The following is a 15,711-nucleotide window of genomic DNA, read 5'->3' as shown; positions in this document are numbered from 1 at the left end:
CGCGGAGCGGCTGGGCCCGTGAGCCATGGCCGCTGAGCCTGCGCGTCCGGAGCCTGTGCTCCGCAACAGGAGAGGCCACAGCGCTGAGAGGCCCGCGTACCACAAAAAAAAAAAAAAAAAAAAAGAACAAGATCCAGGGGTCAGAAAGTCGTGGGTCATTGTCTTGGTTCATCTGCTTGCTAACCAATTGACCTTGGGCTAGTCCTGTAAGTCCCAGATCCTCAGTCTCCTCACCTATTAACAGGAGATAAGAATAGGGTTTTGTGAGAATTAAAGGAATGATCCTTGCAAAGCCCTTAGCACAATGCCTGGGTTTGGGTCGCTGGTTTTATTGTTTTTGACTACCTCAAGCACTGGTGGATCCTTCTAGCTCTGCTTCCTCCTCCTCCTACTTATCCCTGTTAATGATAAGTAGGGATAAGTGATAATGCTGGCCTCACTCCTACTTATCCCTGTTAATGATGAGGTCTTCGGTGTGGAGGTGTATCAGGAGGACAGTGGGAGACCCACCGTATTTCTAACCCATCGCCCCTGCTCTGTACTCCAGGCTTCCGACAGCAAACACCTTATGGCTCTGCATCAAGGCCAGTTCAATCCACCCAGTGACACATCTGCCCACGAAATCTATTTACTGACTGTACAATCTATGCACACCGAGATGACTGACACCATTGTGGATCATCTTTGCGTGAGTGTTGGCTCTCCTTTCCATTCTGCCTCCTTTTGAGCATTGCAAACCGTCTAAAAGTCAGCCACGTTAAAAATGCTTCTACCTAAATTCAAGGTGGGACAAGCATTGTGATTTACGAATCAGAAAGAGGGGCTGTTTGGAGAAAATCAGCACTGGTGAGAGTGACCCCCTTGTGATTAGAGGAACAATCATCTCAGTACTTCCCACTTGTGTCTCCTCATTAATCTCTGCTGAGCTACCAGGAGACATATGGGGCCCTCCTCCAGGAAGACCATATCAGTGAACAGATCTTCCCTCACACCACACACCAAAATCATATGAGGTGGGTAGAAACCTACCCTTCCATCATTTAAGCATCTCGGTTCCCTGGGCTGGCCTGAGAACTTTGCAGCAGCTGCCATGTCTATTTCAGAAGTTCTTCAGTGCCCATGTCAACTCCATGTATGGGATGGCATGTCCTGGAAGCAATGCCAAGGAGCATTTGGGATGTCCCACCATTACCACTGCTTTTGTGCCCCCCTTTCGATATTTCTCAATTGTGGGGCAAAAATCAGTCTGAATATCTGAATTTGGGGAAGACACACGGACTGAATGTTTATGCCCCAATCCCAAATTAATACGTTAGGGGGAGCCTTTGGGAAGTAACTAGGCCATAAAGGGGGAGCACTCCTGAAGGGGGCAGGGGCAGGTAAGGGTAGAAGATGAAGAGGTACAAACTACTATGTATAAAATAAATAAGCTACAAGGACATATTGTACAGCACAGGGAATATAGGCAATATTTTACAATAACTATAAATGGAATATAACCTTTCAAAATTGTGAATCACTGTGTTGTACACCTGAAACTTACATAATATTGTACATAAACTATACTTCAATAAAAAAATAAGTAAAATAAAATAAAGGCAAAAACAAAAGAAAAGAAAGGCTAATTTGTTTATATATGTACTTGCTTTGTTTACAAAATATATTTATTCTAAAGAGAAACACTGCCTTGGTCCAAAAAAAAAAAGAAAAAAGATGGAGCCCTCATGAATGGGATTAGTGCTCTTATAAAAGAGACCCCAGAGAACTCCCTTGCCCCTTCCACCATGAGTGGACACAGAGAGAATGGGGCATCCGTGAATCAGGAGAGGAGTCCTCAACATATGTGGCATCTGCCGGCGCCTTCAACTTGGACCCCCAGCCTCCAGAACTGTGAGAAATAAATGCCTGCTGTTTAAGCTGCCCAGTCTATGGTATTTTTGTTATAGCAGCCTGAACTGACTATGATGATGTTTTGAATTCCATCATCAGGTAAAACTAACTTCTGGAAAATACTACGCCAGGGAAAAACTGGGGAACATTTGTCTTCCTGTGACCTGCACAGTGCAGAGCAACCCTGACTGCCCCTCCCTGTGCCGGCATGAGAGCATCCCAACACTCATGTTCTGAGCCAGAATCACCAGTCCCTCTCTCCACCCTTCCTGTGACATGACAGCTCCTCAGGAACCCATGTCGACCCAGTAACTTCTGTTGGCCACAGTCCTTGCTCACCTTGGCCTGGCCCTTCATCAGCACGATGTTGGAGATGACGGACGCCTGGAGGCCCCCCAAGGGCTGCATGAGCTGAGCTGTGCTGAGCGACCGCATTGGCCTTGACGGGCCCTGGAACAAGGGACCAGGGTGGGGAGAGGATGAGTCAACAGGACGGCAGCACACATCTTGCTGGGAATGGGGACAGGGAAGGCCCAGCCGAGGAGAGGACCCCGATCCCCTCTCTCCTGAGGGTCCACAGCATAGCGGCCAGAGCATGGTGAATGGGGTGTGGGTGGGCGTCTGGTGGAGGGGGGCTGTTTTGGTGGCCCCAGGAGCCTGATCTCCCTGTGGACCAGCAGCCAGAGGCTCACTAAGGCTTGTCACGGGAGTGGGTCCCGGGTCACAACACAGACCACGCTGCCCCAGGACAACGAGTCCCATAACCGGAGTCTCCAGCCCAGGTTGGGAAGCCAACGGCCAAGGACACCCTCAACAGAATCCAAGCCGCATTTACGGAGGCCCCATTTTGTGCCAGGCACAGGGTGGTGGGCAAAGGGTCAGGAACCCAAAGATGTGAAAACTCAGATTGTAAATTCCAGGGGGAGGCAGACGGGGGATTACCCACTTGCATAGGAGCAGGGGTGCCAAATAGACACAGCCCTGCACCCCGCAGGAAGTGCCGCGGGGAGGAGCAAAGGAGCACGGTGGTTAGGTCTCAGACTTGGGAGCCCGGCTGCCTGGCTCTCCAACTATCAGCTGGTGACCTTGGGGCACTGACTTAACCCCTCTGTGCCTCGGGTTCCTTATCTGTAAAGTCACTTGTCACTTCGGAAGCTGTCTTTTTCTAACACTGGAGCACCGATGCTTCCTGCTGGCGAGCGAAAAGTATAATAGCTCAAGGAAGGGAATGGAAGAGACAAATGAGATCTTCAAGCGTCTGACGTGTACCGTGTGGGGAGAATCAAACATCGCTTGACTATGGACCTACAGGGGAGCTAAGACCCTAACATAAGTAATGACACCAACAAGGCACGTTGGGCGAGTCTGTAAGAGAAGCCCAGACACGTTACGATGGGCGTCAGGAAACGTGTAAGGGTCAAGCACTTGGAGGAGTCAGGAGAGCTCCCAGCGGAAGTAGTGCTAGGAAGGGTTTTGAAGGATGGGGTAGGGTCTGCAGGCTAGAGCTGAGGGAAGGGGACAGGGTGCTGCAGACGGAGGGCGCTGTATGCTCACAGGTGGCAGCAGGAGGCACTGCGGGTGCCTTGTGCCTCGGCCGGTGCTCAGGGACACAACAGGCTGGCTGGGGTGACAAGTGAGGGGACCCTGTGCTTCACACCTGCTTGGCTCCCAGACTGCAACCTGGTGCCCCACAGAGGGAAGGGCACGGACTGGTGAGCCACACAGGGCTTGGTTTCAATTCTGGACCCTTTAGGTTTTCAAGATGTGTGAACTCAGATCGCTACTCCCCTTGCCGAGCCTCTGCTTCCTCGTTGTACAATGGGGCTAACGTTACCCTCCTTTCTAAGCTCAGGAATTACAGTAGGTCCCCTACATACGAACTTTCAGGTTGCAAACTTTCCAAGATGCAAATGTGCGTCCCATCTATGTCAGGCGTGAGTGACATCGCAGCTCGCCCTCCGTCTCCTGTCGCTGACGATCCTTCAGCTCTACCATCTCCCACCTCCTCGCCCTCCTCCAGGCAGTAACTCTTCTTGCCTGTTCACTCGATGCCAGCCCCTGGATGCCAGCTGTTGTACTGTGCTACTGCACTTTTCAAGGTACAGTACAGTAAGATTAAAAATGTTTCCTTTGTTTTTTTGTGGGTTTTTTTTTAATGTATTGTTTGTGTGAAAAGTATTATAAACCTATTCCAGTGCAGTACTAGAGAGCCCATTGTGTTAGTTGGGGACCTAGGCTAACTCTGTTGGACTTACGAACAAATTGGGTTTACGAACACGCTCTCGGAACAGAACTCGTTCGTGTGTAGGGGACTTACTGTAGAGGCAAAATGTGTAAAGCAAGTCACTATATCACAGGGGCTAAAAGCACAGGTTTTGGAATCCTAAAGCTCTGACTTCGAGTCCCAGCGCGGACTCTTATTAGCAATGTGAATTCACATGCCTTCCTTAACTTGTCCTCACTTCCCTCGCCCACCTCCTAGGGTCGCTGTGCAGATGAAATAAAGAGATCCACAGAAAGTGCCAGTTCAGGGTCTGCATGGGTGTAACGTTCTCTGCACATTAACTCCTCATCGCGTCAAAGCAGCCGCGGTCACAAGTGCCTGGCACCCGTGGGCACTCATAGGTGACCATTCCTAAAGTGGTTCTTTGCCTGGAGGTGCCCACAGTCACGAAGCCAGCCCCTCCCCCCCTGTAATTCTGTGGACATCAAACCACTAGGAAGGTCTCTTCAGCCACCGCTAAGTCTGGACCCCTCCCCTCTCTCCCTGCTCTCCAGGGTCCCCTGCCTTCGTTCTTACCACAGCCTTTCCTGCTGCACAGTCCAGTTGCTGAGAGAGAGACTTCCTGTTGCTACAGAGGGAATAAGGCTGCCTGTCTGTGGAAGCCGCCGATTTCCTGGTCATTGGAAAATCAATCTCTCCTGTGCAGTAGGGATTAACACCTAACCCAAGAGAGGAAAAAAAGGAAGTCATTTGTGCTGTCAGAAAGCAAAGCTCAAGGGAGAACAACATCAGCCCCGGCCAACGGCCAGCCCTCATGAGCCAGCGGCCAGAGTGAACTTGAAGCATGAGGCGCCCAGTGCTGGGTGCAGATGCAGAGTGGGCAATGAAGACGTAGGCAGCATCAGCTCCATTCATGCTGTCTGCACCGCAGGGTGCAGGTGGGACTGTCACTTCCATTTCGCTTCAGATCAACTCGAGACAGTTGGCAAGGCATCTCCTACATGTCAAGCAGGATGCTGGGCTCTCAGGAAACCACAATGCTCTGTCAACTCCAGTCCCTGCTGCCAGGGGGTTTTCAATCTCGACCCAGGAGGGAGAGGAGGGAGAGGAGGAATGCCCCCAGACAGGTAGAGCCAGAGGACAGACCGGGCAGGAGCCTGGGGGATCTGCCATGGCAACATCCAACCTCCCGACAGCACCTGACTGCTTCCTACACACACGCACACGCACATTCACACACAGGCACATACACACCCCTAACACAGGCAGGCAGAGTCAACTCTTGATTCTTTGGGGATCTAAGAAAATGCAAAGCCATCATCTTCTTTTTCTTTGGGGGGAACCCCAGACTTCCTTTCACCCAACCGGGAGCTCTACCTCTTCCAGCTGGAAAAAAATCTGCAGAGATTCTCTGCTATGGCCCCTCATTGTCTAGATCAGTGCTTCTCAACTGAAATATAATACAAGTCACATACGTAATTTGAAATTTTCCAGTAGCCACATTAAAAAAAAGTCAAAAGAAAAAGTGAGGTTAATATTAATCATGTATTGTATTTAGTCCAATCTACCTAAACCCTGTCATTTTAACATATACTACATGAAGTTATTGATGAGGTATCTTGCATCCTTTTTTTGGTTCTGTGCTTAGTCTTTGAGTTGGGCACATCTTTTACACTCTGAGCATTTGGACGAGCCACACTCCAAGTGCTCGAGATGTGAACAGTGGCCACGGTACTGGGAAGCAAGCACCCAGAGAGGGGCCGATTTTCCCAGCGTCCCTCCACTCAAGTGAGTGGACAAGGCTTTGATGGGAAATTCCCCAAGAGAAAGACACGAGATGGGTGGTGGTTTAGAGGGAAGAAGGGAGGTTGGAGCAGAGCGTTTGGTTTGCTTTTATTCTTAGGATGGGAAGGACTTAGGTTGAAGAAAGGAAGCCACTGCCCAGGGTGGGCTGAGAATATGGGACAGAATGGGCATTCCTGGAGATGTGAGATCCCCAGGGGAAGAGGAGGAAGGGACAAAGGCCTGGGGGAGAAAGGAGATGTCCCGATCCATTGGCACTCCAAGTGGCTGGGGCAACGTTTCCCTGCCAGGACAGCTGCGCCCAGCAGCCGTCTCCACACAAGGAGGTGGTTCTCCCAGACTCACAGAGACCCTCTGACCCCAGAGGAGCCAGGAGAGAGAGGAAGCCAGGAGGTTCAGAAAACCATGCCCCAGAAAGAGGGGACGAAGAATCCTGGAGCAGGGCTGGGAGGAGGGGCTACAGATGGTCCTAAATCTGTCTGTGTTATCATGTTTATCTGGGTGTGTATCATAAGTGGGGCAAATTTCAATGCCCCACCCAGACCTATTGAATCCATGTCTGCATAGATGGGGTCTGGGGTAGGGGGGGTGTCTGTGTGTTTATCAGGCTCTCCAGGCGATGCGTCCAGCTTTTGAGGAAACTTGAGGGAGTTCAGCTCCTTACTTCATCGTGAGGAAACCAAAACGAGTCTCCCATTCTCTCTGCCCACAGCAGGGCAAGGTGACTGCCATCTGAAGAAGGGCAGCGGTGTACCGTTTGGCTTCAGAGGGAATAAGGACAAGCAAACACGTGGCCAACTTGGATCGGTCCACAGGACAGAAGCACCTAGAGCCACGGGCAAGCACAGGGGGAACAGGCCAGGCTAACACCGCTTCTACCCTCACTGTTCCAGACAGAAAAAAAACCTCGGGCTTTCTGTGGTTCCTGCTCCCACTATGAGTTCCAATCAGCAAGGACATAGGCCCAGAGTCAGGACGAGCAGTCTCTCGAAAGCATTAACTGGTCTGAGCCCTCTCCTACTCTTTCAAAAAATTACTGGATGTGCTCCAACAGCAAGGAAATACATCAAAATTATCACCTTGAGTGGGGAAGTTGAAATCAGTTAACATGTAGCACTGAGTGAGTTCACTGAAAATGTGGTCATAAAATCGAATGCAAAACCAAAATAATTTTTGACAGGGAAACTATATATTTTGAAGATTGTATAATAATAACATGAGTTTCTAATTTAAGTTTACATTGAATTATGAAATGGAAAAATAAATGGGAATGGGACTAGAGGTAAATAACACCATCTTCCATTAGGGGGACAATTTGGAAAATATAGTCTCAAGTATTATTAATTAATTAAACCTAATTGATTAAACTTAAAGGAAACTGGAAGTGGTGGTAAAAATTAAATAAACCTTACAAATCACTGCCAAAACTACACACACACACACACACACACACACACACACACACACACAGAGCAAGAGGCAGAAAACAAATGACAAGTAACCATAAAAACAGAAAGTATAAAAAGAACATGAGTAAAAGCAAATATTAATTATAATACTAATGTCAATGGCTTAAGCTTCTCTCTCTAAAATGATTGCCAGATTTGCTTTCGAGATCTAAGTGCATATCATTTGCAAGAGATAAACAAAATAAACAAAATAAAACAAAATAAACAAAAACATTAATTTTACCAAAAAGTGTAAAATAAAAGGATGGGCAGAGACTACCAATGAGTAATGCTGGAATCAGCCACTTAGAAAAAAAATCTATCTAGATTCTTGCTTCATAGCAAATACCAAAAATAAATTACAGATAGAGTAAGTTTGAAAAAAAAAAGGCAAATCATTTCAAAAACTAGAAAAAACAACACTATGTAGAAATAATTTAATCGATGTGGTTGTATAGTTAATAATCTTCATAATATATAACTCAATGATTCTCTCCTAAATATGTAACCAAATATGATAAAAGAAATGTGTACAGCATGTATCTATAATTATTTTGTAAATGTTGATAAACTGGAAGCAACTTAAAGGTGTCATAGTGTAATAATTAAATAAGTATACATGAGAAAAAACTAGAAGAAAACACAGCCGGATATTTAATAGTTCTCTGGACATGGAAGAAACTTTTAACATTACACAGGAAAATTTATGAATTTGATTAGATAAAGATGAGAACATCTTCATGCTAAAAAATTAAGTTAAAAGAAAAATAACCAACTGAGGAATGTATGTTCAGCAAATACAGCAGCCCAATATTAATTTTACCAAGAGACTTTTCATAAATTAGTGATAAAATAATGATCATCCCGATAGAAAAATAGGCGCACTCAAAAGAAGGGAAATAAACAAATGAAGGAATGTTGAACTGCACCTGTGTAGAGAGGTGCTCTTTCCACTGATTTCATAGGCACATGAACCAGTCAGGGTTTGACATAAGCAAAAGGCACACTCAGGTAGGACTTTGAGAAAGTGATAAAGGGACCATTTACAAAGAGTAGATGGGGCTTAAGAAAATAACAAGGCCTACTGAGGTACCTAGGAACTGCCAAGAGCTAGAAGCTGTTACCATCCCAGACCTGAAGGGGCGCAGAGAGGAAACAGCATCACCAGGCCAGGGAGTGCTGGGACCAGGGCACTGCCAGAGCCACCAAGGCAGAGGGAGGAGGGGGAGAAACACCCCAGCACTTCTCTCTTCCACCCTCCAGTCTCCCGTTGATCCTCTCATTGACTGAACTCAACTAGAAACCAGAGGGTCAGGGCACCTGGATGACGCCATCTGAAAGAGTCAGTGCCTGGGATGCAAGCAGGGCTGCTTCACGGGCATGCGACCTGTAAATTCACACAGAGCCCCACACTTAGAAGGTATTCAGCTTGGTTTAATGCTCTGCTGTTGCCATTTTAAAATTCTTCATAATATTTGAACAGGAGTCCCACATTTTCATCTTACAGTGATCCCCACCAATTGTGAAGCTGCTCCTGGGTGCAAAACAAGCCCCCCTCAACCCCACCAAAAAAGCGGACAATAGGTAAGGGAAAGAGGGAAATAGAGAAAAACCTGCGTGGCAAATATTTTTTAAATTATCATCCAGTGTGGGCTATGATTGAAGAAATTGGTATTTGTATACATTATTAGAGTATTAGCTCTAGAAATTTGGAAGCACAGACAAAAATCTAAGGTATATTTACCTTTTGAAACTCCATTTCTAGGATATTATGCTAAAGGAAAAAAAGTGATGAAAACGGGCAACTAGCAGTCCAAAAATAGGAAATGATTAATATAATGGTGGTCCATCCTACAACAGAATAACACGAGGCTTAGAGAGTTTAAGGGATGTGTCCAAGGTCACAGAGATAATTATTTCTGGAAGCAGGATCTAAATCCAAGTGCCTTGGCTCCCAAATGTGAGCTCCTAACCACACACCAGTCCACTGCCTTGTATATTTCACCTAAGAAAATTCACTGTAAACTCGAACAAAATTTCATGGACAACCTCAGCAATGTTGATTATGTTAGTAAAAAGCTGAGAATAACTCAACTATCTAATAATAGGGAGCAGGCTAACTAGATTATGTACATAACGAAACACTATATATCCACTAAAAATAGCGTTTACAAAAGAATTCCCAATGTCATGAGGTCAAGGGTGTGCGTGTGTGTGTGTGTGTTTTCTATAGGCATATATAGGCATAGGAGGGAAATAATTGACAATGTTAACATAGATTGTCTCTAATTAGGATTTGGCATTGTTTTAATTTCTTCATGCTTTTCTGCATTCTTCACATTTTCCTGACTTTGCATTAGCACCGTTCTCTTTGCAGCAACCAAGAATCACGACAGCTTCCAGCCCCAGCTCCCATCCTATACCAGATGAGGTGACGGAGGCCCTGAGAGAGACAGTGGCCTTCCTAAGACCAAGGAGCATCTTAGATGACAGAGCAGGTGTAAAGCCCTCATCTTTTATCTTCTGTGTCAGGTCTTCCCAACTTGGCACTTGAAGTCCATCTAGAAGAGAAGTTGACTAAACCACAAAGAGCTCTATCAGCAAGGGCAGAAGTGCTCTAGCTGTCCAGGACATGCACATGCAACAAAGGGTGCTCTCAGAGGGGCAAGCAGACCACCATCTTGGGTTAGTCCAGCTGGACAAGCAGAGACCCACCCTCCCCCAAATCTCCAACATCACTGATATTCTCAATATTCAGCAACATCTAAGCCCTGCTCCTGCAGATGGTTCAATGACACACTTACTGGTTGAGTTGCTGCGTGTCCTTTGGTGACAGGCTTTGGGAAACAGGAAGTTACTACTTTGTTCATCCAGTTTTCCAGACTTTTCTCCAGAGGAAGGTGTAGAAGCTTCCTGCAAAACAATTTCCATCTTTTATTCAGCAACTTAGTTAGAACAGAAAAACTGAGATTTCGACACTGACCATGGAAGTACTTGTCAGATTGTCTGTCTCCTCCACTAAATTACAGGCTCTATGAGGGCAGGGATTGAGAATTACTGTCACCCATTAACTCATAGATATATTAATTCAGTTAACAAAAAATATGAAAATATAATATCTTTATGTGACAAAGAATACAAATTATAATAAAGAATGAATAGAGACTGCATAAATGTTGAACTAATGCAATAAATGTTGAATGATTATGTCAGCTATTACATGTCAGGTTCTTTGTTAGGCATTAGGGATTTAGCTGTGAACAAGACAGAGAAGGGCACTGAGAAAAGGCATTTTTGTGACGGAAGACCAACAGCAAACAAGCAAACAGATAAAGGTGAAAGATAATGACAGAGAATAATAAGTGCTACCGAGAAAAGAACTAGAGACTGACGTGAATTGGACGCTGGGAGGAATGTGTTAGAGAAGATGATCAAGTAAGTTCCATCGTTCTGGCACATAATAGGCATTGAAAGAATATTGTATAAAGAGATTTCTTAATATTGAACCATCCATGCATTCTTGAGCGTATTACAATTTTCTTATACTGCTGATTTCTCTCCGTGAAGATTTCATTTAGGACTTGAAAAATCAATATTCTTAAGTTAAATTTGGTTATCAGTCTGTTATTCTTTTTCTACCTTGCCATATTGATCCAATTTTCTCTGCTTCTTTTTTATACTAATAATTTGGGAACTCATTGTACTGAGTCTATAAGCAGTATGTATTAAACCACATACTTGAACTCATCTCTCTATCAGGGTCAGTGATGAAATAGAAAACATATGACCCTTCCTCAGGTAAGATGAGAAACTGAAACAACTTTCACACACTTCCCTCTCCTCACCCTGGTATTTTAGAAACAGAGGACAGGCGGACAGAAGGCTAGAGGTTAACAATGAGGATAATGGTATTAATTATTTTACTTCTCTTCCCAGAACTACTTTTTGCATCTTTTTTTATTGCATAACTTTATTAGCCACAATGATCTTGACTTAATTCTTGAGTTATGTTGGTTTTATTCCTCATGACCATAATCCTTAGGAGAGAAAGAGAGAGTGTGTGTACGTGTGTGTGTGTTCTCAGGAAAGCTGTGCAGATGGAAAGCTCTGAATATTTGCATGTCTGAGACTGTCTTCCTGTGGTTGTCACACTTGAATGATTTGCTGAGTATAGAATTTAGGGGTATTGGTTATCCTATCTAGAAACTCTAGTTGGCTCAAATGCTACCTGGGATTTAGTGTTTTAGCGTAGAGGTTTGCTAGGGGTACCTGCCACCCTCTTCTGACAGGTCTGTCTTGTTCAAAGCCAGGCTTGGCAGTGCCGGTTAATTTCGTGTGCCAAGTGCCTGCCGACTTCCAGCACCTGGTACATTTCCCAGAGCGGAAAGAGGGAGGATCTACCGCTGCCCCTCACTATGCACTAAGTAACCCATCCTACCCTCCAGCCCCCGGCATTGTGAGCTGGTAGGTATTGGGGTTGAGGGGTCTGCTGGCCCCTGTCCCACTCATTCCCCAGGACTTTCCCTCCCGTGTGGTCAACGGCAGGCTAACAAGCCCTTCCCTCAATCCAGTCTCACCTGCACTATGTCATGCAGAAAGTTCTCATGGGTTCCAGAATGTGGTTGGCCCCTTTCCGTGGCTTCCTGTTCTGACATGCTTTTCTCCCTATTGGTAGTTTGTTTTTTGTTTTTTTTTTGATAGAAATTTCTAAGAGGTGGGGGAGTTAATAAAGTGTACTCTGTAACCATCTGGAGCCAGAAGTCCACTCACAGCCTTTTTTTCTTTTTAAAACTGTATCCAGTTCTGACACAAGGGGATCCTGCAAGAAACCACATATCAATTCCCTTTTATTTCTTGTACACATCAATGTTAAAATCAGAGAACTCATCTTCCTAGACATTCATTTTCCTTTTCACCAGCAGATGGCGCTATATTAACCTGAACAAAATTATCTTCTCTAACCAGTGTAGCCCAGGAAATGTTTTAAAGGAGAGAATAGGGATTTTATGGAAGGTGGTTTAGTTCCGTTGAATTCTTGAGACTCCATATTTCTAGGATTTAGCAAAATGACTGGTTCTTTGAATTAGCTGTTTCATATGATATGGTAGTCAAAAGATATTTCTTAGCTCCAATAGTTTCTCAAGGTCATGTCCTAATTCTAATATCAAGACTGTCCTCTGGCATTATTCCCACCTCTTCATGTTCTCCAGTGAGACTATGAAAGTAAATAATAACATGTTATTTCAGTAGCTCTTTTGGATTCACTGATAAAACAGCCAGTATGTCTACTTGTTTGTAGTGAAGCCTTATTTGCAAAGTACAATTGAAATGTATTTCCCCCCAAATATCTAGTAAGATGAAGATAAATAAGTAAATGAGGTAAACACAAAACATAGAATACTAAGTATCTTTTAAAATAATGTTTATAAAGAGCTTTGGGGATATAGATATACTTGTATCATCATGGTAAGTTAGGAAAAAAAGATATTATGATCTGAATAGAGTCTGACTACAAACATGTAAAATAGGCCTAGAAAAAGGACTGTAAATAAATACACCAAAATAGTAACACTCTTTCATTCACCATATTTTACTGAGCATTTACTACGTACAAGGCACTATTCCAAGGATGAGGCTATGGCAGTACTTGAGAAAATCAAGGTGTTGCTCTCATGAATTAGCAGGATTGTGTTTGGATGATGGGATTATAGCTACTTATTTTCTCTTTTACAACTTTCTGTATTTTTCGTATATTCTACAATGAACATGTATTACTTCAGACCAGAAACAAGTGATTAATTTTACATTTATTTCAATTGTCACATTAGAAGACTTATGACAAAGTATATTTATTGTTAAATTTCTTTCTTTTAATCCTCTTTATAAAGCTCCCTGTCCAAAAGATGATTTAGAAATTGCTTGACATATAAAGCCAATTGATGGCAGAAGAATCATAGAAGTGGAGTCTTTTTTTTTTTTTTGTCCAGATTACCTGAAAATTGTTAATGCCACATTCAGAACAGGGAATCTTAAAAGACTTTAGACCTTATCCAAAAGAAATTGAACCAGCCGGATCAACCACTAGGCCACCCTGTTCTCTACATTTCAGCGGCTCAGCCTTTTCTGGCCATGGCTCCAGGAACAGTAATCTCACTGTGGACATGCCGACCATAGATCCTCTGCTGCCTGCACAAAGTTTATGGACGAGGCCTTCTACTTCACAACTCTATGTCCTCCAGCCAAAGCTGTCTCAGACATGAGACATGTAACCTCTGCCATGTAGCCAGTCTCTGAACTAGCTGAAGGTTTCAATGAGTTGCATCTAACCAGGCTACTGTCAAGCTCTTGGATAGTTGTGAAAAATGGAGGTGCTTCACTTTGACACGGCTGTGGTATGAATCTGTTCACTGGACAGCTACTACAGGGAAGAATGGAAACGTACTACCATAAACAGAAGATGAGATCTAAGTAGCCATTTTCTATCAGACATATATGTAAAAAACTATATGGCCCCTAAAAACTCCAAAAATAGAGGCAATGCACAAGTTCTAAGGACCTTCTATTTCCTGGACATCAACAAGGATCCAGTTCTCATCCAGGCTCTGAGATCATCTCAAGGTATTATTCATTCTTTTTAATCATAAAACCCTGAGCATAATGTTTCTCCATGACATATGCACAGTGGGATAGAGCAGATAAAGGGTCATGAGGCCAGCAGCATTAAGCCTCTTATGACCCTGGACTGGTCAGTTGATTGGTCTTGGTATCCTCTTTTGTAAGGTGAAGGGGTGGACTAAACAACTTCTATAACCACTTTCGCCTCTATACTTTTGAATGTAACTGATGATTATGTTTAAAGAGCAAAGGGGTCACTGTCCTCTCTGAAATGATCACATGTCAGAAGATCATTCACAAGGACAAAACATCCTCCCTTGGTTCCCTGGCCCCTCTCCGTCTGGCAAGGATGTCCTGGGTGGAGTGGTTTCTCAACAAAGGAGTCTCTGTAGGAGCTCCTATGAACATTTGCACAGAACAGCTCCCCCACCAGCCCACAGAACAGAACTCTTCTATTCTTGCTCCCAAGGTGGGGCTGCTCTTTAGGCCAAGGATTTGTCACTGAGGTCAGAGGCTGCCAAAGTCTTTTCCAGACACATTTCCCCTTGTTCTCCTCAGAGACTGCAACCCAGAGCAGCAGTTCTGTGGGTGGTGTGCCCCATCATTACCTGGGTGGCAGTCTCTACATGTATCAGTCCCACTGGTGCCTCAGTGGGGGATGAGGTAGACTGTCCAGAGAGCCCTCCCAAAGTAAGGACCAGTCATGTAACTGCTAGGACTTAACAGCCAACTCCAAGAAATGGAAGAAACCCATCATCTGCATGTAACCAAGGAATAAACCTGGAATGAAGATGCAGAATTCTGGGGCATTTTTTTCTACAAGCAACATTATTCTGGAGTCTAAACTGTTCCCCAAAGGTTACAAGGCTCTATTACTCTGTTAGAAGGGTTCATTTTGTATACAGACCCTTAACATTGCTGACACAGCTTGATGCTTCTGGAGCTTGGTGACTGCATTCCTCTTACATACAAGCCTTTCCATTTTCTCTTTGAACTGAGATGCTATAGCTACTCCAGTCTAAGGGAGCCACAAAATGGAATTCAACTGCCCTCCTGATCAAGGCTTGTTTCCTGTGGTTGGGTTGATCACGCAGCAGCAGACTTGATCTTTAAGTCATAAGGATAAATAACTGGCCCCAGCAGACTGGTTCTGCGATGGTCACATGGTCATGTGGGATGCTGAGGCCACATACCTCCTGATATGGAGAGGAAGGGTGGAAACCAGAAACTAGGAGTCCTCCAAAAGTCCTGCTTCTCCTCCCGTGGTCCCTACATGACCACAGCCACAAAGTCCTTGTAATTCTACCTTCTCAAAATTCCCCAACACATCCATTCTTGCTGGCTATGTTCTAGTTCATAGTATACCTTTTAGATTAGGCTATTACAATGGCCTATGGGATCTAAGAAAAGTATTTTTAAGAATATTTTTTAAAAATGGTCTGGGACAACTGGATATCCACATGTAAAAGAATGAAGTTGGACCCCTTCCTCACATCATACACAAAAATTAATTCAAAATAAATCATAGACCTACAAGTAAGAGCTACAACTATAAAACTCTTAGAAAAAAAAATATAGGACTAAATATTCATGAACTTGGGTTAGAGAAAGACGTGGTAGATATGACATCAAAAGCACGAGTGACAGGGGCTTCCCTGGTGGCGCAGTGGTTGCGCGTCCGCCTGCCGATGCAGGGGAACCGGGTTCGCGCCCCGGTCTGGGAGGATCCCA

The 15,711-nt window shown here is 44.6% G+C and overlaps 1 protein-coding gene across 3 annotated transcripts in view; it reads right to left on the bottom strand.

Annotated features, from left to right (window-relative positions):
• IL16 (interleukin 16) overlaps window positions 1-15,711 on the bottom strand; it is a 112,367-nt gene that overhangs the window by 37,309 nt on the left and 59,347 nt on the right. For all 3 annotated transcript variants that reach the window (XM_028495027.2, XM_007115195.4, XM_055087893.1), the window contains exons 3-5: window positions 10,170-10,278; window positions 4,691-4,833; window positions 2,230-2,340 (exon numbers count right to left, since the gene is read on the bottom strand). In XM_028495027.2, the coding sequence (XP_028350828.1) occupies window positions 2,230-2,340; window positions 4,691-4,833; window positions 10,170-10,278 (363 nt within the window). The remainder of the gene's footprint in view (window positions 1-2,229; window positions 2,341-4,690; window positions 4,834-10,169; window positions 10,279-15,711) is intronic.

The sequence above is a fragment of the Physeter macrocephalus genome, chromosome 11, assembly GCF_002837175.3.
Source record: "Physeter macrocephalus isolate SW-GA chromosome 11, ASM283717v5, whole genome shotgun sequence".
Lineage (NCBI taxonomy): Eukaryota > Metazoa > Chordata > Mammalia > Artiodactyla > Physeteridae > Physeter > Physeter macrocephalus.
The sequence above is the reverse complement of the archived record's forward strand: the minus strand, read 5'-3'. Positions and strand labels throughout refer to the sequence as shown.